Source organism: Seriola dumerili, unplaced genomic scaffold (genome assembly GCF_002260705.1).
Source record: "Seriola dumerili isolate Sdu_G_001 unplaced genomic scaffold, Sdu_1.0 BDQW01000052.1, whole genome shotgun sequence".
NCBI lineage: Eukaryota > Metazoa > Chordata > Actinopteri > Carangiformes > Carangidae > Seriola > Seriola dumerili.
The window spans coordinates 21,246,154-21,271,426 of record NW_019174307.1 but is presented as its reverse complement, the minus strand read 5'-3'; the positions used below and the strand labels follow the sequence as shown (position 1 = coordinate 21,271,426).

Below are 25,273 nucleotides of genomic sequence, written 5' to 3'. Positions count from 1 at the left end.
TGAAAGGGTCCTATCGACAATCACTTCGTGGTCAAATGACTCTGCAGTAGACGTGGGTATTTATTGGCTCCGGCTCTGACCGGCAGTGATGTAAAGACAACACCCGGGTGAACACTTATTCATTTTTGCCCATTTTCCCTCTTTCAGAGCAAAGACGCTGTAAACACACCTGTCACCTGTCCAGCACGGTGACGTTAAACCAGAAACACCGCGGCTGCACTGAGCTCAGGGATGAAAGAGAGACGAGCCCCCCCCCCCCAAAAAAACAGGTTTTCAAAAACACACCATCACAGATCAAAGCGTCTTACACCGAAGCTGCGACACTGACAGCGGCATCAACCCCAGGATGAGATGCAACCGATCCATTTTACCATTCTGCACGGCGGATAACAGCTCAATCTTTCTCCCATGCATCTGTCTGTGTGTGTGTGTGTGTGTGTGTGTGTATGTGTGTGTGTGCGTGCTCCGTAACTGCGTGTTGCAGTTGTGTGTCTGTTTCCTCTCTGTAGAGTCAATCGCCTTTTTGCAGCGAAAAAAAAAAAAAGGCATGAGAGAGAAGGTTAGAAGCTCGTCCTCATGTCGATGTCTGTTTACTCTTGTGTTTAATTCACGTCACCGTGCTTGAATAAAAATGATCTTGAGAAAAAAAAAGAAGCTCGTTGTCATCAGCTGCCATCCCGTTAGCATAGAGAGGTGTCTGCGGAGCGGCAGCACTGGTGACTGTCTTCTACAGAAAGTAGCTGAGGTTTGTCCAACAAGTTTCTAGATTTGTCACTAGATGCTTTTTTGGGCTGACCAATGGTGTAACTTCATCACTCAGTCACTCACTCAGCGACGTTCATGTTTACAGGACTGGCCCTCCGGTTGTGGTGGTCCTGCCAAACACAGTTTGAATTCCTCGCTCTTTCTGACCAATTTCAGATGCATTTACTTTAAACAGGAGTCAACAGTTTGTGAGATAAAATCGCACGAGGACACCATCTTATTTCCGTCCCCCACTCAATTTTCATTATGTGGATTTCATGTTTACTCTGCCTTGAAGGAAATCCCTCTCCGCTTTGTGATTATTCGCATTAGGTTGTGAGGCTTACAGTTATTTACATCTCTAATAGATTCTTTAATTGAGGTCAAGCCGAGGCGTAGCTGCTGCCAAACAATCCCGATTTGTGAGGGGAAGACTGAAAACATAAAACGCTCGCGCCAGACAGCAATGGATGGCAGCACTCTCTGTAATGACATCACCGGTACATTAACCTTGCAGAGGACAAAGTCTCTGGGAAAGTTGTGACAGATAACTGATGAATCCTGTCTCTGGAGAGTCAAAACTTTACTGAATATGTTTTGTCCTACATGTCACGAGGACTGTGTCCCTCTCCCTGCCTGTCAGATGTCACATTTCAGGTGACAGTCCAGGTGACGCAGAGCATCATTGTGTACTTGCCTTCAGAAGATCACACCGATACAACAGGTCTGATGGGTCGATAAAAAGAGTTTTCAAATTAAAAGCCCTTTGCTTCAACAGTAGTAGCATGAAACTGGCTGTCAGAACCAAACTGCCAAATTAAACTAATTGTATACAGTGAATAATTAAAAGTCAAATAGTATTAATCTCCAAAAGTTTGGTATGGATGTTTCTGCTGCCCAGGGCAAAATTTATTGTAATAATAATTCTATTGACTCCTTACTCTAAACTTTCCTCTTCCTTTAGCAGGAAGTCAATGATTTCTCCTTGAGCAACACATAAACATCAGGAACGTGGTGTTTCTTAAAATCAATGAACAAATTTCTGTGAAATTTGATTTGGATATTCGTATTCCCCACACGATGAACAGCAATGTGTTTGTGTAGGTCAAGATCACTACTGGTACACAAGAAAAAAAAAAATCCAAATATAAAATATATATGTGGACTTCTCTTAAATTTATTGCACACCTTTATGCTTTCCTGAGGATTACCAATCTCCACTTTGATCACTTTTCTATTGCGCCATTATTACTTCAAAATGTCAGCTTTGCATATAATATATCATAATTTACGGTCTCGCAGCCATGAAACTAACTGAGCAGATTAATGTTTCCAAGGGGATTAACCCTTTTGACTTTAATGACCACATGCTCTGATGGAAACCGGAGCCTCTAGAGGCCACTAGTGAGGGTTTTAGACTAAGCTTGTTGAACTGTAATCTTGTCATGGCGTTTTTTTTTGTTTTTTTTTGTTGTTTTTTTTTTTTAAATCTGAGACGTCATGGCTTCTACACGGCTGATTTCAGCGACACTTAAAAGAGGCGTAAGCTCCGTCTTGTGGCTGAAGCGACCAAGGGGTGTTTGCATAATTTTCTCAGGGCACAATGACGACTTTATAAGTCAGGATGTTACACAAATGCAATGAGGTGTGATGCTGGTGCTGCACGACATTAGCACAAAGGGGACGCAACAACAATATCAGATTGTGTGACATAATACACAGGGGCTGCATATGGATGAAGGTTGACCATATTATGTGAATGATATTGGCTTGGTTGTGAAGTTAAGGTTGGATATTAGTGAAAATGATATTACTTGTCAGTTATCAAACCTTGTCTGAGAACTTGTATATCAGCTGTGAAAATGGCCACTGAGCCAAAAGTCGTACATAGAATAATAACTCAGGCCAAACTGATTATATAAGTTACAAAGTTCTTCACAGAGAAATTAAACCAGATAAGAGAAAGAACAAAGAGCCTGATCACAGTAAAAGTATAAGAGTAATTGAAAACCTATATCAAACATCGTGCAGAAGGATCTGACAATAGGGGAAGAAAGCGAACAGAACATGTAAGCACAGTGATTAGGAAAGAAAACAACACATATCAAACGTTTACCAAAGGCTGACACAAAGAGAAGCATTTTAATAAGAGATTTAGAAGAAGTTAATGACTCATTACAGAGTGGGGGGCTCTGATAGCAAAAGCCCCGTCACCCTTAGTCACAAAGCTTGATCTGCCTGAACACCTGAGATCTGCTGAAACTGTCAGCTCATCTAAATCAGGGCTTAAAACATCACTATTTGCTGCAGCTTACCAATAAATAACACACGTAAAAACATCCTTTTCACCTCGTGCTATATTTGCATTTGCTTGTTTTTAATGTCTTTTATCACTGCGGCACTTCTTTTAAAATGGTGTCTTAAGTTTCTGACCTGATTTTTATACAATCTTGATGAGTTATTTAAATGTTTTTATTTATTCAAGTTTGTTTTTTATTGTTTTTAAATGTTGAATTGCGTCTTGTGTCTGAATGGTGCTGCTGTATATAAATAAATGTGCCTTGCCCAGGGGGCGACCAGCAGGGCTCCTTGTGGTGGGAACATACCATGTCAGTAAATCTGAGTTGTTTTAAGGCATTTAAAGTCAGTGATAAAAATGACTGTGTTAACTGATATGTTTTCCTATTATTAAAAAGTATTTGTAATTAAAAAAAAGAGAATAATAGTTTATAACCTGAATAATAGATGAAATGACTATTTAAGATAGTGAACTGATGCAGTGTAATCACATGGACATTTAGGAAAGATATTGACTTGCCACAGATAAACTCTGAGGAGCTGCCCTCAGTGACCGTAATGATTGCTTACTGGATGGTAAACTGTCAGCCGGCCGTCGTGCTGCGGATCAATGCAGAGTGATCTTTAAGTGAGTGGACTCTGAACTTTCTGCCAGTTCTCAGTGAAACTCAAAAAGAGCAAAGGTGACAACATGTGGACTAAAGTGATCTCACCTGTCATGTTGCAGTATACCTGTGTGGGCCCCAGGGGACCACTCCCATCTGGATCAATGGAGTAGAAGCCCGAGGAGCTGCCAATCAGCTTGTAGGCCTCGCAGGACGACTCGTAAATGGCTGGAAGAAGCAGAGCGGGGAGAGAAATCAGCCCACGCTCCAGCAGCTCTCTGCCGCCTCAGAGTTATATTACTCTTAAATAAGCAAAGCAGGTGCTTTTGGTGAAATGTTACTGTTTCATCTATATGGACTTTTTTTTTTTTAGAAAGTCCATATATATAAAAAAACAGCACAGCAACAACAACTCCTGTGTGGATGCTACAGTCACTTCATATAAATGACTACCGAAAGGCCAGAATTTAGTTACTGTAAAATCCACCGTCCAGTCAAAACCATGTCTCTCTAAAACGTTATGGGATGTGAATGGGATGTATGAACCAAATGTTATTTTCTCTCTGCGTAAAGGACATGTAATCCTCCACATTAAAGTATCTGAAACCAATCACTAAACTGGCTTAGCCCGCCTCCGTTAGTTGCTCTTGCTATGCCTGTTTCTTTCTGTTCTTGCACAGCACATGTGCAGTTTACAGTTATAACAGTGGCAGATTTACCACTTAAAAATCGTAGTAATGTTGGAAACAAATGGGGCCTTGACCTAAGACAGAGGAAAACACAAGCTGGCTTCTGTTTTTAAGCGACCGATGATTTTTTGATTGTTAAAATGATGATTACAGATTCTATCATGTGTAGCTACCAAGATAATTAAACTAATGTTAGCTCCATGATATGGTGTAAAAATTCTGTCTCCTCTTGAAAAGACCTTCAGCCGCCATTGTCTTTACAATACGAAATGTTATAACACGCCCTCTGAGCAGCCCTACGTCTTCAGGGCAGATCGGAGGCTACAGCGAGGGCCGGGACTAACTGGTTAGCATGCTAACTTCAGCAGAAGAAAACAAGTGACAGAAACAAGAGTTAAAATTGCAGTTGCTTCCCACCTCTGGAGACAGCTGTTGGTGAGGAAATGTGGAAGGAACTTGCCCAACTCACAACATTTCTTAGCTGTTAATGCTAACGTTAGCCATGTAGCGATAGCAAAAACATACAAACAGTTCCTTAAATGTATCCAGCTAGCTAAAACAACTGATGATCCGTGTAGAGTTAGTGTGGAGACAGTTAGCAACAGTATCAGTATCAAGTACGACGAGGAAGAGTGTAAACTCAGAGTTGTATTTCATCACAACATTACCCTGTTTGGCTGTTAAATATTTGGATGGACAAGCCAGTTTTGATTCATGCTTTTTTGTTGATGTTTTCAAAACATTAACACACAAACCTTATGAAAACCTTTTGAAGAGGCTTTTAGGATGAGGACTAACCGATGACTTCGGGGAATGGTGTCTTGGATAAACAGTTTACTTGGAGTAATTGTTGTGTAAACTTGACAAAATCAATTAAAGTCCTGTTATCCTGCGCTCTTAAACAGAATAGCAACATCCCGGCCGGCTTCCTGGGGAAATACTACACAGTGAAGGCTCTAAACATAACTTGTAGGCCACCAACATCCTGCTTGGCTTTGGAAGAAAAGCTGGATTAGGTTAGTTCTGTAGGTAGTTTGTTAGCCTGACATGCTAATATATGTAGCCATTAGCAAAATGGCTACATATATGTCGACACTACTCTCCAAACTATGTCCACACTGTGTCACTTTTATTACAACCCTAACAGTCGATTGGTGATTGGTTTTCAAATACTCAGGTTTTGGATATTCAAGTATGAGATAGAAAATGTGTTTTTTTGGGGGGAAGTTGATGACAGTTGAGTTGAAAAAAAAAAAAAAGCGCCTATTTTTAATTCAGCAGATGCTCTTTTCTGTCATGTTCCCTTCCGACGTGCGAAGAAAACTGCATTTGCCTGCATATATAAACAAGAAATCAGTATTCTGAGGCAGGGCAATTTCACACATAGTTTCCAACATCAGTCTCCACAGCCAATATCAAGGTGATGTTTGGGGGGAGGGGGTGGGTGTCAAAAACTGACACTTCTACACTTACAGTCAATCTAAACTCAGCCCGTCTAAAACTATTTAAGGGTATGGAGAAAAAAAAAAAAAAAACAGCTTCTCAGAAATTTGAAAAGCGAGAATAGCAGCAATGATTGTGAGGTCATGTCAGGTTGAAGCAGGACAAGTTTCTGCCTCTCATATACACGTAACGGGGAAGAAAAAAAAAAAGAAAAAAGGAAAGCTATAAGCAAGACGGGGTAAAGATGTGTGCGCGCCGAATCAAATGACACAGTTCGGGAGACCTGGAATAAATGGGCGGGGAGGTAGCAGCGGCTGCGATGGCAGGTTTGAGAAGGTGAAGGTGGTTTTGACAAGGTGAGGGAGTGAAGGTGAGATGAACTGCTCACAGTTGTGACAGGTCGCTCCGGAGTATCCTGTTCCCGAGCAGTCGCAGGAGAAGGAGCCCCACGTCTGGGAGCAGCGGCCTCCGTGTTCACACAGGTTAGGAAGGCACCTGGACAAAAAACACAGTTCTCCATCGATTACTTATTGATCGTCACTTTCTATTCAATCAAGTCAGAGAATATGAATATTAAAAAACTGTTTGACCAACAATCCAAAAGTGGGCTGATTAATTTTCCTGTTGTTTGATTAATTTACTCCTAATACACCTTTGTCTTTAATTTTCCAGCACCTTGCTTCATAAAAGAAATGAAGCTATTACGAGCAGCAAAAACAACAGCAAACAAAACATCATACAAACCTCTGAGGCGTGAGGTGTCAGCAGAGATACTTCTTTTGTTAGTGTTTACAAAGCTGATCTTTTATTTATCAGGTATGCAAGACCCCGTGTTCACTGTTCCCTTTCTTCTTTTTTGTCTTCTGTTACAAACACCAGCTTTTGAACTCACCCAAAAGAATAATTTGCTGTTTATTCATGTTTTGTGAAGCCGCATTAAAAATCCCAAACAACTGTGAAATGATGGCGTCTCATACTGTGCCCTTGTCTTGAGTTTGGGGAAGGAAAAAAAAAAAAAAAAAAAGCTGACACATCGCCATGTTCCTCTAAAAATAAAAGCGTTACTGTCACCTTCAGACTAGAATGCCTGTTAATGGGATTTCACCACAATGAGCGCTTCGCAGAATTTTTTAAACCGCACCATTCTGATTAATAGTCCCTTCCTCAAGCCTCCTCCAGTTTCACATAATTGCCAGCCTTTCTAGCGTGCATCTATAATTTCATACACTTTCATCTCTCACCTATTAACTGCAGCGGAGCGGGCCAGCCGCAACACAGATAAGGTTGCACCCGTTGGTTTAATTACCGTCAAGCTATTTTCTTTTCGTGTGCTCGTGAGCGCCCGTACAGGTCATGAAATTACAGTAGCCGGCGCACCTAAGTGCACGCTGACCACAAATTGAGTCACAAGATTTAATTAGACACAGAGAAAAGGAAATTAACACTGATAAAAGTTAATTTTCTCACACTCTGTGGGGAGGGAGAGGGGGGGGGGGGGGGGGGGGGGTGTCATTAATCTGCAACAGTGAGTGAAACGACGTTAACGTTGACGCAGTGAGCAGCAGCAGCAGCAGCAGCGTCGGCCGAACATCACGTGTCATGCCCTCGCAAACAGAGACATCGACTATATATCAAAAAGAACCTGCTTATACATTCATTCATTTTCGATCTGCGTTACCGTCTTTGTTGCTGTACAAACATGAATACTGCATAATGCATATGCTGTAGATAAGCTGTTTCATTTGTACTTTAAAGGCTTCAATATTTCTTATGAAATACATTATGAAGTCACTATAAATACATTTCAAATCTGTAATTTTTTACCCATTTGTTTTTTTTTTCACCTCTTAATGCTGTACAGATAATATTGTTTTTCTTACTTTTTTTTTTCTTTCAAAATAATAAGGACTATTTGTGCTTCATAGAGTTTCCAGGAGCAGAATGGGAGTCACAGCCTTCAGCTGTCGGGCTTAAAACTATCCTTTTTGATAAAGCTCATAGAGCCGGCTCAGGTGAGCCCTGAACCATCCCTTAGTTATGCTGCTATAGGCTGAGGCTGCTAGGGGGAAGTCCCATGATGCACTGAGCACCTCTCTCTCTCTCTCTCTCTCCCTCTCTCTCCATGCATTTATATCACACTACTGCATGTCATTAACTTTGTTGTCTCCTCCCTGCTGTAGTTTGTGCTTCTCCTCTCTGCCCTCATTCTGCAGGTATCTGACTGCAGAGCTGCAGGATCCAGATGTGCCACTAATACTCCACACACCCATTATCATTATCATCATCATCATCATCATTTTTATTATTATCATTTTTAATTGGTGCTGCTATCATTACTGCTGTTATTGTTACTATTATTATTTTCATCAAAACAATCAGTCTGACAGTGCGTACATACATTATAAGAAACACTGCACTCAGTAGACAACACCCAAGACTTAACACACACCAACTGTGAATATCTCTTCTCTGCTGCTATGTTTGTTATATCTAAATATCTGTACATATAATATCATTATCTACTATTGATCTTGTTTTTAAGTATTTTAAATTGAGATTTTGCAGTTTTTCTTTTCTTTTTTTTTGTACCATCCACTTTGCTGCTGCAAAACTGCAAATTTCTCCACTGTGGGACTATTAAAGAAATCTTTTCTTAAAATAATAAGTACACACAGGTTTTCTTCCTCGCCAAGTGTTTGCTCGTGGTGGGAACTGTTGGTTTCTCTCTATAGTATTGTATTTACTCAGTAAAGTGCCTTGAAATACAGTATGTTGTGATTTGACGCGACACAAATAAAATCAAATTGAATTTTTGAGAGAGAGCGAAACCTCTTTTTATTCATCACTTTGTGTTTTACGCCACAGCACTTGTGCAGGATCACTGTCCTGATCAGCATCGTTTCCAGCAGCTGCATGTCGCTCTGATAAACCCGGCGTACTCTACCTGCCCAGCACTAAATGACAGACAGACAAAGTTAGCATGTAGCTGGTGAGGAAAGTGTCTAAAGAACCCGATATTACTCAGGAGTCGGTGGAGACTAAATCACGGTAAAAAGGAGAGAGTATTGGACAAAAACACGACTCCAAATGATGCTAATGTTTCTATCTGCTTGATGTGTATCTACTGTGTGTTTACTCCAACAAAAATGGCAAAAAACTAAAGCAATTAATGCAGGTTTAAACGTCTGTCGCTCCTGTAGGTTTGTGTAAGAAGGTAAAGATGTTGGCCAATAGACTATTTGGAAATTTGTTCACATTTTACCACCAAAGTCTATTGGTTTCTTGAATGGGTTTTTGGTTAGATGCCTGAAATAAGCTCTGTGGTTATCACAAGCTCAAGACATTTTCACCTTTTATTCTACAACATAAAATATATATCAGTAAATACCCCAGTCATGATTTCTTTAAGCGTTTACATCTCTTAAAATGAGACGGTTGCTAACGAGTGTCTATATGAGACACAGAGGTAGTTGGGGATGTTAAATGTCATCACGCCTCATTGTGTTTATACTTGCGCTTTTGCAAACTGTTACTAACTTCGTTAGCAGAAAGGCTTTTGTGGAAGAAGAAAGAGCTAAATCAAACTACAAATTGAAAGTTTAGAGGTAGTGATGTTTGTTTTCAACTTTAACATTAGCTTTTTCCTTCTGGTGAGTGTATTTAGTCTTCAAAAATAATAGAAGTGGTGTTGCTGAACAAAACGTGTCAGTATCATAAACTTCTGTTCATTTTTCTGCAGTAATCCAAAAGACATTGTAAAAATCCCATTGACTTTTTGTTGAGGGAACCAGGGTGATGCTAACATCCGGGTTGGCCTGCAAAAATACGTCATCCCTGCAGCACTCCATTACAATTTATATGAGATAATATTTTGGGGGGTGTGTGCCTTCTCCCCCTAGTGGCCAAAAAAGTTCTCAGGGTTTTTCTTATATTATATTATATCATACGATCTTTTTAAACCATCTGAAAGATTCACAAAGAGCTTTTTCATAATATGAATTCTCCATGTCAGCCCGGTTTCCATCATCCATCAATGTTAAGTCTTTAGGGGGAAAAAAAAAAAAAAAAAAGACAAACAAACAAACAAAAGAAAAACACTTATACATACAAAAGATGTATGCGTCTCAGCTTGGGACAAACCCCCAATCTCACTCCATCGTCTGTCATTTCCTACAGTGCACCCCTTCGCCCACTGACACAACAGACTGGCAGCACTGTTGTGTTTGCAAATCCTCCGACAGCGAACAATCTGGCCCGGAAAGAAGGTAGTTTGAAATCTGACAAAGATGCGACTCTCCTCGGGGCCAAATACAAGGGGAAGAAATGGCAGTTTGCATGTTCTTCCCGTTTCCTTTAAATGTTCCAAGCCACACGCAACACATCCAGGGAGCTCGTAGGTTCTCTCGAACCCGTTCACGGTGGGCCCCACAGCTGTGCGGGGTAATGAGGGACAGCATGCCAGGCAGGACAGTAGGGAGCAGCTTGTTAGCATAGTCCTCTGCCAGAGAAGGTGTTACCGAGTTTCTGTTGCAATTTAATTGGATGATCCTGTCAGCATGTTTGTCTCCGCGGGACAAGATGTCAGTGACTTTCAGGCTGCTCTGTAGACAACATACTGCCACTCACAAATTAACAATGTGGGCATGAATAACTCTGCTGCCAAGTTGGATAATGTTTCTCCGATTTTTACGTCTGACACATTTTTTGTCTGTTGAATGTCAGAAGTTTTTCTTTTTCTTTTTTTTTTTTTTTGTGTAAATTCGATCTGAGAACTGTCCTCTAATTAAACAAAAGTGTAAATAGGAAAAATTCAGAGTACATTACCTGTCTCTTATGTTGCAGGTGTCAAAATGAAGCTCATTATAATTTCCCAACAATCCTTGCTGCACGTGACTTAGATTCATTTGCTGGGTGTTGATGATTATGAGCCGCATGCACCCCTGGAAGGTCGGAGTGGGGACCTGGCAGTCCATGGTGGGACAGCCTGGATGGAAACGACACATGATGCCACCTTTTGACTTTTACTGTACGAGCAGAATGAAGCTTTCAAGAACTATTCTGTTAAGTGATAGTTCGGGTTATTTGACGTGAGGTAATTATCTATAGTCAGTGTTTTACCTGGAGTAGATTCAGATCATTGCGCTCCCAGTTCTGAGCACCAGCACAGAATCTGAGGATGTGTGGCAGGTACCGTCTGCAAAAACGTGTTTTAGCTGCTGTGCCCACAGTAAAAGTGTGAACTTATTTTCCCCACGTTATCTCGCTGTCAAACAGCTCTTTCCTTTGGAACGACATTTTTTCAAACTGTTGAGCTACCGTATTCCTACGCACAAGAAAAGGTGACCAGGTTTCTGAAATGAAAACTGAGAAACATTTCCAGTTCTGTGATCAGTAGATCATTAATATATCCGATGTCTTTATCTACGGAACACAAAAAGGGAACTGCCCTTCTCCTCTGCTGCTCGGTCTTTCTCTCTGGTCTGGTTTTTTTTATTCACAATCAAAAACAGGGACATTTCCAGGGACAGGTCCAGCTGGGGACAGGCCACCAAAAACTGGAACTGTCCCCGGAAAACTGGGACGTCTGGTCACCATAGCACAATCGCACCTACGGCGAGCTCTGTCTGACACAAACAGCTGATCTGCAAAGTGGCTAAAACATGTTTTTGCGGAGGGCCCCGTCCACAGCAGCACATTGCTCCCATCTGCTTCTCTAAACTGGGAGCCGGCTGAAAACATCGTGAGAATCCACTAACCTCCAAAGTAAAAGTTGCCTCTTGCTTCCGCTTGTTCCCACAGTTCAGTTGTGGAGCATGGCTGACCGTCCACGGTCAGAGCGATCTGCAGATTCCTCGTGTCCAGACTCACTGAGTGCCACAGCCCATCACTCACCCTGTGACCTACAGAGGAACAGTTCACAATTAGCAAACACTTTAGTTAGCACAGACAGTTGCTTTGTCGTCGACCCGGAGGCTTTCTCTTTGCTTTTTGTTTCCTCTGAATCTTTCACAGTCATGGTGGCCGAGTTTTCTCAGCGGCCATCAGCATTTGTGTTATCAGGGAGGCGGCGGTGCGGCAGTGGCCAAAGGAGAACATGACTTGGGTTTAATTCATTTCACCGGTGTTTGGGTTTAATTAAAGATTCACCTTTTTTGATACTCCTGATAGTGATATTTTTGTAATACCTGCCAACACCGCCACCAAATCCCCTTAATTTCCTCTCGGCACAGTTCCCTCTCACAGTTGTTTTCCCATCACTGACACAAGAGACAACCACAGAGCTTCCAACCTTCCTCAAACACTCGCAGCCTCAAACACAAGACCCCCCCCACCCCTCCCCCCTCCCCCCTCCGCTCTGTCACTTGTCAACAAACTTCCTGCATATTTTACCATCTAAATGAAGTTAACATTTAATGAGGAAAAGTGACTCTAATGTCAGCTTCTTGGTGTTAATTAACTACGGTCAACAAATACTGTAGGTGCATAACTACCAGTGGTGATTAAATACTGTACACAGCTATTTATACATACATATATATATATATGAATATATGAATATATAATATATATAAAGAAAAGAAAAGAAAAGAATAACTGAGTCTTTCTTTCAGTCTTTCTCTGCAGCTTCCACTCTCAAACCCCCAGACGCCGTTTATCATTCTGCCCTCAGATTCATTACTGGTGATTCCTGTGACACTCACCACCCAGTTCCTTCAGAACAAAGTTGGTGGGTCCTCTCCAGCACAGAGGTGTGATAAACACTTGTACATTTTCATCCATTAAGCCCTTATTGGACATTCGCCACCCTAATATAACATCTGTGCTGGACTGGACCGCGGGACCCGACCAGACTCTACCCGCTGCACCAGCTCTCTTAGGTCCTCCAGTATATGGCCAAATCCTGATTTTATAACCGCAACTGACAAAATCCCCAAACACATACATCAAAGACAAAGACTGAGCTGTGATTTGAGCTGTATTTACATGACGTGACATGATGACTTCCCCCTCTCCTGCTCTCTCTCAGCTCGGTGTGTCTCATGTTTAGTTAATCCTCTGCCTCCTTTAGTAATAATGTCACATGTAATGAAAGTAGTTTAATTGCCATGAAAGCGGGGAGGCTCAGTGTATTGGAAGTGCTTCCCTGCAGTTCCCGAGCAGCCGGGAAACCAGAGCGGCTCGGTAGACTGCCCGTAGCAAGAGGTGCAGCCCTGAGCTCTCAGCTGGCGTCCGCACACGGTCCAGTCAGGAACCAGGATTATACCCAGCGTTCGAAATAAAGTCTCTAAATCTAGTGACAATGTGCTAAGTTGGCAACACTGCGGGCTTTAAACACCCGTCTAATAGAACCTGTTAGCACCAGAAACTCCGACACAGTGAGAGGCACCTGGCTGACCGGTGATGGAAATATAATCAGTCAGTCAGTCAGTCAGTCAGGGACGTTCCAGATCATAGGGCTGGCCCACTGTTGCAGTCCAGCCAAGTGTAGGTTGTAGTGATTGTACTGTGTGTTGGTATTTCTTAGTGTGTGAGACACCTGGTGCCATGAAAGTAATTTTTTTTTAAACCAAATCCCCAATCAAATCACTTTTAATCTTTTACTTTCCATGTCTAATCACCCTGATGCTCATTACGCATATTTCCTGCCTGATTCCTGTTAATTGTATTTCACCCAAACTGGCTTTTTTTTTCTTCCTCATCCAATTCATTCCCTTCAAATGCCATAATTTCCCTTCTGATAGAAAAACAAAATCCAAAAACTTGATTCTCATTTTTCAAACAAATTGCTAAATCTAATATTTTGTTACCTAGGAACCGAAAACTGGAAATCTGTTTAAAGATGAGTAATAAGCTCAACTCGGCTTGATCCACAAAACGTTTATTTCAAATTGACAGTGACAGCTCATCTTCACAGAGCTGCAGCTCTCAAGGAGGACAATGCCACAATGACAGCTGGGACTTGAAATTACTGAGCCACACCTCACTTCTGACTGCGCCCGGTCCCGGACTAAATTTGCATCCAGATTGAGCTGTGCTGCAGCTCGGGAGCTCAGAGGAAGGGGGGGTGGGTGGGATGGGGGGGGTGGTGGTCACGCAGAATGCACCTTGGGAGTAATTTTAGTTGAGTCTAAAATCAGATATGTCCAAGCTCTTGGGAGAACTTGAGATTTCCACACCGAGTCTACTGGTGCCTGTCGCTTACAGCACAACCTTTTAATGCCGCGAGACTGCGAGTGCCACGGGCGTTTTTCTCCACTCCATTGACTGTTTCATGGAATAAACAGCGTAGCCGCGAGGGACTGCTGGCGAGCATCAGTGGGAGTTTCCTTTCCCATCCCTTGTTCAGCTCATATATCATGATCTCCTCGCTGATGACGGTGCTGCTGGCCAGGCTCGGAGTGTCGCTGCCCTTTCTAGGACACACATCCGATGTGTTTTTGTATCAAATCAGCGATCTGCATGACTCTTGCTCAACAGTTAAGAAAAATAAAATGTTTGCATATTCTTCTTATGCATGAGGCTATATCTCTGAGCCTCCAGGAAATAGACAGTTTCATGTGACAGTTTCATGCCATTACTGCACCCAGCTCGCAGTTGGCTGCTGCCTCCAGTCCTCGACAGCCGTAACTGGCAGTAGATGCAGCGTAAGCCAAATGAAACAAAAGCTCATTCTGGATTGTTGTTACCCCGCTCGTAGACACTTGTGCATCTCTCGGTTTGACTGTAAAACAAAGCTTGTTTGCTTGTGTGAAAATTAAGCCCGTGCTGTTGATGCAGATAATTTCTGGGCTGAACAGAGGAAGATACGGATCAATATCCTTTCCACACTAACGCTCTTGTGCACTCGCAGCAATTTATCAAACATCGCCGATGGCATGTATCCTTGAGCGACCCCATTGTCCACACGCCAAACCGAAGATAATATATATATATATATCTTTCTAATAAAGCTCAAAAGTGAGAAGAAGAGGAGGGTTAAATATAGAAAGATTACCTGATTTGGAACAACTTTGTGGAGGCCCCTGCAGCTCCGTTTAATGATGTGCACTGAGACACCTCCGCCGTGCTACATTTGACATTGCTATGAGGTATGTGATACTGTTGTGCCTTGGGAGGGAAGTAGTGAGAAAGGTGCTCGATAATCTACTGACTTGATTTGCTTTTAATTAAAATCCTCAGTTTGAGATTTGCAACTTTCCCTCTTTTCTGGGAAGTGACGGAGCTTTGTCTGCCGCATACATTTCCTCTAATGGTGCAGCACTTTCAGGTTATTAATGGTTATGATGATTAAAACAAAACAAAAAAAAAAAGGAAAAAGGGGATCATGTTACACGCTAAAGAGGCATCAACAGGTAACGCTCACCCTACGCAGCGTGCTATAAAGAGCCACCAGCAGTGAGTCCAGTTTCCTCTGCTTGGATCTCACATCCATCACAGGGAAGGATTTCCAGCTGCTCCCAGGATCCACCACCACACACCACACACACACTTCTTCAAGCCTTGACTGCATTATTCCTGGTACCCTAGTGTAATTAGGGAATTCACCCCCACCCCCCCCAACACACATCTTGTGTTTGATGCAGTGCATTCGCAGAGGGCAGGTCTGCGTTTTACACACATTTGCAGACTAGATCCCGGGGATTATCTCTCAGTACGTTTAAAATGTTAATGGTCTCCGTGCTGAGTAGCTGCATTAGCCCCCCTGTAACCAACCATTTGTAACCGAGATGCTATCTGCGCGCCGGCTCGATAATCTTTTTTTTTTTTTTTTTTTTTTTTTTTTTAGCTGTGACCTCTAAAGAAAAATCCGGCGGAGGAGGAAGCAGAACGAGGAATCCTAATGAAAATAAGTGAGTGAATAAATAAAAACCTAAATTACTGAGAAGTCGATTCATATGAAAGCTAATATGAGATTTCCTCTTTGCTCTGCTAAATTAATTTGCAGTGAAACTTTTATTTTACGACACGAGGACCCCAGGTCGTACCCGTCATGAGCCACAGTTATAATGCTAATAGGCCCTACAGCAGTTCATTTAATGCAGTTTGAGGTAAATTATATGAAAGGAAATATTGTCCCTTAGCCGTGGTTGTCTTCTCCATCTATATTTCCCTGCAGCCCACCATCTGCTGAGAGCCTGGCTTACCCAACCAATCATAGTTATCTGTGTTATCTCTGCTAAGCAATCCCACAGAGGATTGGGTGATATTTTTCCTCTGAGATCTCCTCTGTGAAAATAAATGTTTTTTTTAGTTTATTGGGGGACAAAGCTGATAAAAGTAAGTCAGGTGAAAATTACCTGCACCACTCCGCGCTGCTCTGTTTCCAGATTTTGTTGGATTGGGGGGTGGGGTAGGGGTGGTGGTGGTGGTGGTGGTGGTGGGTGCGGGGTGGGGGGGGGGTGATACTGTCTTGTCTTTGTCTGCCTCAGTTGAGTGAAGCACAAAAAAACAAGCAAGACTTTGTGCGCTCCATTGTGCAAATAGGGCGCTTTGGGGTCAGCAAGCTCATGTGGATGTGTGTGTCTCAAGTTCCCCACAAGTCAGAAGGAAAACTCCTTTCTTCCTCTCAAGGTTTTTTAATTAATGTAGAAAATGTTCACAGTCAGTGTCAGTCCCCAAAACACATTGTGTGCATCCTTGAGCTCTATACAACGTGTTGAATGTATTTCTTTTCCAGAAAAAAAAAAACATTTGCAAAAGAATTTCAAATCCAGCATTGTTTGAATGTTTTCATCTGCTTCTTCCTCTCGTCTTTGCAGGTGCATTGCAGCAGATACTGTCATGTTCCCGCCATGTGCATGAGACAAAGAAAGGTGGACCCAGTCATAGAGAAACAGCTACACTAGCACTAATAGTGGTCAAAAACTCCTTCAAGCTCAATTTCATTTTACTGAATAACAACATGTGACTTTTTCCAAAATAAAGCTTCTTTTTTTTAACCAAAAACAGAAGGAAAAAAATCTAATGTTCAAATAATTTAAATAAATAATTTAGGTAAAAAGAAGACAAGGGCCAGTCCTCACAAACACAAATGTGTGTGTTTTCTACGTGCGTGCATGCTTGCGTGTGTGTGTGTGTGTGTGTGTGTGTGCTGTGGACACACCAGTGGAGACCTCTGACTTCTGTTGTCCTGAGCTGTGAAGGGTCAGATGCAGTCTGGTGTTGCTGATCTGCAGCTCCAGTCTCTGGGGCTCCGGGTTCAGCTGCACGGAAAGCAGCAGCCCATCTGGATTCCACGTCCTGAACTGGAAGCGAACGGAGAAGCCCCCCGTGGCAGACGCCGCCGCTGATGGAAGCGACAGGAAGCTGCTGCTGGAGCTCAGGAAGGTGCAAGCCACCAGCTGGGGCTGCGAGCACGAGAAGGTCACGTTGCCCTGGAGGACGACAAAAGCCAAGGACGCAGATTTGCATGTATGTTAGGAGAGGCTGGTCTCATGTGAAATTCATTGTGATACGTCTGGAAATAAATGTCATGTTGATTTGCACAAAAAGGAACCAGATGGTTAAAGAAACATGAGCAAAACCTCTGCCTCACCCCAACCAGAATCATTAAATGAGACCTTTAACCACTTAAACTGAATTATTTGTCATTAATTGTGAATTAATGATCAGCAGTAATTACTGCACTACTTAGATGAAAATATAAATGATAATGATACAGCTGCCACATTTCATAGTGTATGATATGAAAAAAATTGATCCAATATCAATAAAAAAAACAAAAAAACAAACATGGCAATTAAAGGAGTAATTTGACGTTTAGGGAATTATGCTCATCTGTGTCTTACTGAGTTATTAGAGAAGATTGACACCCCACTCTCAGTCCCGTGGTAACACAATCAGCACATAATCAACCACTTTGTTTAATCTTTTCATTTTACACAGGTGTTAATGTGACTGGCCAAGAAGTAGCTGGGTATATAACCGCCCATAAAACAATAACTTTTCTTTTATAATTTTCAGTATTTTGTGCAGATAAAAAAAAAAATATATAATAATCACTTCACGGTTGTCTGCCTCCGCCACTCAGACTAGTTTCAGATTACATCCCTGTTTATCCAGAGTCATAGAAAATATTAACCATTTGTGTGAAATGTCATAATTGCTGTGTGAAGTTTTGAGTTATGGCTAAAAAAACAGACTTTGACCTTTGACCTTTGACCGTCAAAATCTAATCAGTTCATCTTTGAGTCCAAGTGAATGTTTGTGCCAAATTTGAAGAAATTCCTCAAAGCCGTTACTGAGATATCGCACTCAGGAGAATGGGACGGACGGACAACACAAAAACATAACTTGGAAAGAAACTGGTAAAAAGCAGTTTTTGAATTGAATAAGCATATTTCCCAAAATGTTGAACTATTCCTTTAAGAATGGCACAGGAATCCAACTGAAACTGACAAATGAAAACTCTTTTCTTCTTCTTGTAGTTTTCCCTCGACAGATTTTCTTTGCATAGTGAAGAAATCCATACGGCTGGAGACGCTGTGTAAACGCCAACATCAGCAGAACGTCAGAAACGTCTACCTCAAATGAATCCACCGATTTATTTTGAAATTTGTTTGCCCCAAACCAATATCGTAGAGCGGCTAAAGATAAAAAAACCATTTCCGTTTAATTCTGTGCAATGCAGAGGCTGTGTTAGGTACATTCAAACTCAAGACTGGTCATGTCTGTTGAGGTCAGAGTCCTATCAGTCCCGGAGCCTGCAGGGCAGCGCAGAGCAATCACAGCTCTTTGACTCTCAATGTGATTCCTCCATCAACCTCAGGGAGATTGTCCCATTGAAATTCCATTACAGCTTCCATCATGACGTTCCCTCTCTCTCTCCACCTCTCTGCTTCTGTTGTCAGTAAAGGCCTTTTAACGCAGCAATCAGACATTAAATGGAGGGGTGGGGGGGGTGGGGGGGGTGTCTCAGATGAGATGTGGCTTGTGGCTCTCTGGCTGACCGGTCTGATTTGTGTAGGAGGTTGACTCTGTAAATGAATCCGCTCAAACACTTAGGCTTAATGATGTAGTAGTTAGGATTGCAGTTTGATGTGGCGATTGTTTTCAAGTTCTCCTCTCCTTCCAGTTTCTCACCAGAATACTTCAAATCTGAACTATCAAATATCATCAAATCACAAATCAGCTGAGAGAAAAACAACAAAGAGAAATAAAACTAAAATTCCTCCGGTTGGTCTTTTGTACAGACATTCATGATTCCCTGATGATGCGTCCTAATAAACATGTAAACATTATACCTAAACTTCAGCATGTTAGCATTATCACTGTGAGCATGTAAGCATGCTGATGTTAGCATTTAGTTCAAAGCACCGCTGTGCCTGCTACAGCCTCACAGAGCAGCTAGCATGCTGAATGTGTTAGCATTAATATTTTTGTGTTGAATGGTGAAGGAAAGTGGCTGCTTTGAGTGACAGGTGGGTTTTTCCTGCATTTATATTTTCCTGCATATATGTATATATATATATATATATATACATTTTTTTTCTTTCATTATAAAATCACCTTATTTATACATCATTGCCTGATGGGAATCTGTCTCGGAGTTTCTGGAGCAACCGCTCTTATTGAAGCCTTTCAGGAGACATTTATATGAGCCCACATATACTGTATGTACATCAGACAGCTGTCATTACTTAATCTGTGGTTGTCATTATTACCACAGACTCTAGTCCACACTTACGCTCTACACATCACACTTTACAGCTAAACTATAGAATTACAATGAAATGCAATATATGATTACCAAATTAAGCCATATTACACTGTGACTTTTCTCTTCTCAATGTGCTCGCCGCCCACGTTCTCTTACTCACCCACATGGGTGCCCGTTCTGTTCCTCTCTCTCTTCTCTTTAACTCTTATTATATCAATTTTCCTTCGTAAAAGAGACTTTCTGCAAGGTAACATGGCTTGTAAAATGCACAGTGCTTTTTCCACATTTCTGAGCTTTTAAGACACTTAATCTGTTCTTGTAAGAGAAACACATGAACCAGACTGTGCTCCAGGAAATCATTCGGAGAGACTCAACCTGGATCTACAGGCGGAGCTGAGGATTTTTCATGACCTGGTACAAGTCACCAACAGAGCCACAGAAGTACCTGTGCAGCTTTATGTCACTGTGAAGTAAAAGATAGGTGAATATAGGTATATGCATGTTTGAAGAAATTTAGAAACAGTGTCATAGTTTATTTTTTCAGTTGTTAAATGTCTTACTTGTGCATTTCTGTATTGAAGATATCTTTTAATAGTGTTTATGTTAAAAAAAAAAAAAAATGAATATTTGATATATCATATCAGATTTTTAAAAACCCAAACATGAATTTCTGTATCAGCATGAAAAATCCCGTAACCGTCTGGCCCTGTTCATTAAACTCAAGCTTTTGCATCTTCAAAAGAAAGATCTGATGCATTTCACACTCTGTGTGCGCTGAATGCAGGCGGACAAGCAGCTGACTCACTAAAAGCGCATGCAGCGTGGTGGTGTTCAACACCGCCTAAAAATCTGAACTCTGAAAATCTATCAAACTTACCACACTGTGTATCTGTGGCTTGCGTCTCTTTGCCAGGTCTATGATATTGATTCCGTTGTAGTAGAGGTTTTCCATGCAGCCGTGGAAGTTCTTCCTCAGAAAGGTGCCGGGTTTACCGGGTAGCGGGATGCCTCCGAAACTCAGCTTCCATGAAAAGAAAACAGAAGATGTAGAACATTTGTTGCTGGATACAGACGCTGTTCCAATACAAACAAGTATCGAGATGCATATTCATGAGTGCTATTTTCACAAAAACGATAGAAAATGAAATTTACATTCTGCTCTGTATTTTTACTGCATGTGAAACCGTCACCAGAGTAAACACAGCCTCAAAATACATGAGGCCCACACATTTATTCTGACCAGTTACTGCATAAGCAGCTGAGCCAATGATTCAGCAAGTGAGAAAACAAAACCCACTCGCTTGATCCAAACACACACTCTACGGCGACTATATGAATACAATATGCGTACAATGGTTTGGCCCGCGCAGGACCCCGACCCCAGCGCCATCTAATGTCCCTTGGATGGACTGGAACACCAGCTGCGAGCCAGGCCTTATCACCCAACATCAGTGCCCAACCTCACTAATGCTCCTGTGGCTGAATGGGAGCAAATCCCTGCAGCCAGTTTCCAAAATATTTTTGAAAGGCTTCCCGGAAGAATTTCCTGCCAGCAATTGTGGATTTTACTGGCTGAAATGACAACTTTCACCAGGACATTTTTATCACCTATCAGCTAATTATGCCTAGCTAATTAACCTTGTTCAAAAAAAAAAAAAAAAGCTGATTAATTTTACAATGAAATCTACTTCATGACATATTTGTGCCAATATTAAGAGATCGGTAAGATACTGTATGTCACCTATAAGGGGATATATCATCATCACATATATACATCCTCTGGATATATGATGATATACGTTTATAACATATATGAAATACCCTTAGTAAAATTTGTATATATACGGTATATAAAAAATATCTATATGATGAATTTTTATATGGTATAACATGTTGTGACCACATATGTTAACAATATACAGTATATTTAATTTATAGATGCAAATTTATTAAAACATCATGCATATAAAAATGCTTATATATGTTATTCTTAGTCATTTTAAACATGTCTATCTTCCCATTCTGGGAAAGTGATCTCAGACTTTTGAACCCTACTATATAATATCAATATATATTATATAACATATGTCTACAAAGTCAGCACACATACATAAACATACATATTTGTATGGGCTAAGACATATATAGGTTTCATAGTGAATTTTCTACATGTGTGTTTTTTTATTTTATACTGTATGTACATATATTTCATACGTAGAAATTCAATATATGCACATATATTACATTTGCATATGGGTTATACGATGCTAAAGCTAAAGCTAACACTTGTACACCAGTAAGAGGGGGGCATACCTCAATATCACTTTTTGTTGGACAATGGTTTAAATATGTTAAAAATAGTGAAACTGGAGTAAAATAATAATGCAAATTGCAAATTTCCACAGCACTCGGTGTAGAGTCACACAATGTTAAAATGCTGTGCACAAGTTATCAGAGGTCGACAGTCCACTTGGCAGTCTGTTATTCCTTTCAGATTATTATGCATTATGGACACGCCATTTCAAAGCATGTCCGTTCTCTGGGGCTTACATAGACTAGACTCTGTTTACCATAGTGCTCCAAGGCTAATTACTAGCTGGCTCATTACTAACTCCACTGCTCATCATTGTGTTATCAATGATGATGTTGTTTGGCCCCTCACTGGATAAATTCATTAAGAGGTGCGATCACATTTACATCTCACCTCCAATTTATGTAATTTAATCAACCCGTGGACTCACCTCATAATCCACCTCCAGCGAGTGTCCTTCTCCTTTGGTTTGGAAGTGCTGTGTGTGGGAGTCCACTGTGAGGTTAACCTGCTTGTTGAAGCGCTCTATGTGAACGGAGTGCCAGTGCTGGTCGTCCAGCAGACTGCCCACAGTGACAGCAACACGGCCGCTGCTGAACCTCAGCCTGCTGTCGTCTGGCGGAGGACAAAGGAAACAGCAGGAACAAAGTGAGCGGAGAGAAGCTGTGAATGCGTGAGGGCGGGCGGGCAGACCTCAGGGGTACAAAGAGGCCAGAAAGAAACCCACATACACACACAATTACGCTCTATCCATTCATTCAGGTGATGTATAGTGGAGTAGAAACAGATAGATTGGTTTGAAGGTGGGTACAAGGAGCTGTCGTTTGATGGTGGTAGATTGTTCTGTCTTTGTAAGGAAAATTTGCACCACACTCATATACCAAAACAGTCGCTTCTGCATAGCTGCCAGTAAGACACTGACTGGTCCAAACCACCGCAACCCAGCACATAGCAAGCACGTTGCACCAGGCTCCAAGCAAATAGCTAGGACTTTGTTGAATCACTGTCAGAATGAACAGACCAGGTCTCCTAAATGGACAATGTTGTGTTTAGTTGGAGCCAAAACTGTGGGAGGAGGAGTTTGGGAAACAGGAAGTGGTAGAATAACAAGTATGTTCGCATGAAAGATAGTAATACCGTTGTTGTGGCACACGGCAGGAAACACTAGAAATGTTGTTTTTTCATTTAGATGATGAATTAGCAGCAGAAAAACAATAAATTAATGATAAAATAAGTAACTGTTTATGTCATTTATCAACTAAAAAATATCAAACACCGACAGTAATCTAAGGTCTTTGGGGTTATGTTAACTCCTGACCCTGAAACGGCGCTGCTCGAAAATCCCACAATAATGGAAAATTTTGAGCGTGCTGCCAGAACAGTCCTGGTTCATGGTTTATTGCCAGGAGATGCATTTTGAAATTGTGGAAACCGGACTCGCCCCTTCGGTTTGAGACTTGGTTGAGAGAGGTGATAGGAGTCCTACATGCAGAGAGACTGAGGTATGAACTGTCTGGCAGACCGCAGCACGAGCACATCAGGGACCAATAGATCCACCTCCTCCGGTGTCGCGTAGCCATGTACCCGTTTTGGTGGAAGCTGAAGATGTTTAGATATTACTGAGAAGAGCAGCCCCTTCTTTATTTATTTGATTTTATATCTTTATGTTTTTTAAGGGGGGATTTATTCATTTACTTGCTTATTGTTCTTTCTGTAAGTCCTGAATCTGTCTATTTTATTTGAGTATGCTTTGTAAGTCTGTTTTAACTATGTAAAACCACCATAAATAAAATGTTCCAAAAAATTAAATAAAAAATAAGTCAAATATTTGCTGGTTTAAAGTTTTCAACGTGACCAATGTTTCATCTGACAAATTTAACAATATGGGGACAGAACTTTGGTCTTCCGTATGTCATGAAAACTCATTACTCGGTGGAAATGAGCTAAGATGGACACATGACATCCAATACATTGCTTCGATAATGCTCAATCATGAAAACGAAAATCATCTACACATATTTTTAAAGGCTTCATAGCTTCACCATCTAGCAACGATTCACATTTCAGACTGAATTTTTCTGGAAAATAAAACATTTAAGAGAAAAGTCTGTGAAGCACAGTTCACCTAAGTTGAGGTAGAGGTCCAGTCTTCCCCGGTGAAGCTCCAGGGTGATGTAATCTCCCCTCTGCCCCTCTCCGTGCAGCAAAACACCTTCGGCCTGATGGCTCTTGAACCGCAGAGAGATCACGTCCTTCACCGTCGACATGGACTTCTGGTTGAACCGATACAGCAGTGAGCTTCTGCCGTCGAAGTCTGCCACGTACGACTCTAAAAGGGAAATCAGAGAAAGTCTCGGGTTACTATGACATCCTGTAAAAACCTTCAGTGTGTAATAAGACAAAATTGCTACATGCTTGTGGAGAATGCACTGAAATGTAGTTAGTGTAGTGTCACTGCTTGGAAAATGTCCCCTACAATTTGATCTGCTTCATTTTCAAGGAGACATTTTTAAATATCCTCATTGCTTTCCTTGCTTTGAGTTGGTTTGCTCCGTTTGAAGAAAGTCAGATTTCTCATTCATTCTTATTTTTTTTGTGGGTATTTAATAATTTATTTTTTGAATGTTACAGGCTCAGAAACTTCAATTCAAATACAATAATCACCAGCATAGATGTAAAGCTGGTGTACTACTACTACTACTCTTGTCACTACTGCTATTAATACTGTTGTTTCTACTACTACAACTACTTTTTTTTTCCCCCCTCAGTAAATACTCTGTCTCTAACCTGAGGCACCAGATGGTTTGATACACAGAACCATCTGGAAACTCTTCATTGGAAAATGTTTGAAAAAGGGCAGGCACTTTCAAAAAAAAAAAAAAAAAAAAAAAATTTGGCAGGTGATTGGATGAACCATCTGTCTATCACACGATGTAGTATATATATATTTTTTTGAGGTCATGCCATGTTTACATCACTGCTGATCGGAGCAAGAGACAATAAATACACGCAACTACAGCAGAGTACTTTCAGCCGGGAGTGAATGTCGATTGCGGCCTTTCACACTGACGACAAAAGCCAGATGTTAGTGGGTGTTAGCGGGTTTTAGTCCTGTGTAAAATGGGCTTGAGTTAGCATGTTGGTGGACGTCTTGGTATGGAATATTTGCACCTGACAGACACTCTTGCATATACAAAAACAGCTGCTTCTCCATAGCTGCCAGTAAGACACTACTCGGTCCAAACCACTGTGGTTTGGCCACGAGCGATTAGCTCGGAGCCTGGCAAGATGGATCGTCGCCAATGAGAAATCATGCTGCCTTGCAAGGTTACTCTTTTTCTTGAAATTTTGTAAAAACTTTGTCAAATCACTGCCAAAGTGCGATGAGGAGAGTAGCAACTGTATGGAGACAGAGTAAGCTTCAGCAGCTAGGAGTATGGCAGAGCCTGTGGTGGTAAAACCTAGGAAGAGTCCAAGAAAAGTTTCTGATGCTCCAGATGAAGAAGAAACTCAGCGATCACAA

The 25,273-nt window shown here is 41.4% G+C and overlaps 1 protein-coding gene across 1 annotated transcript in view; it reads right to left on the bottom strand.

Annotated features, from left to right (window-relative positions):
• The window catches only part of cntnap5 (contactin associated protein like 5), a 138,435-nt gene that overhangs the window by 27,156 nt on the left and 86,006 nt on the right, over positions 1-25,273 (bottom strand). Inside the window, exons 7-14 of the mRNA XM_022740130.1 lie at positions 23,876-24,079; positions 22,181-22,365; positions 20,317-20,460; positions 16,884-17,154; positions 11,536-11,679; positions 10,604-10,763; positions 6,168-6,274; positions 3,756-3,875 (exon numbers count right to left, since the gene is read on the bottom strand). Of these exons, the coding sequence (XP_022595851.1) occupies positions 3,756-3,875; positions 6,168-6,274; positions 10,604-10,763; positions 11,536-11,679; positions 16,884-17,154; positions 20,317-20,460; positions 22,181-22,365; positions 23,876-24,079 (1,335 nt within the window). The remainder of the gene's footprint in view (positions 1-3,755; positions 3,876-6,167; positions 6,275-10,603; positions 10,764-11,535; positions 11,680-16,883; positions 17,155-20,316; positions 20,461-22,180; positions 22,366-23,875; positions 24,080-25,273) is intronic.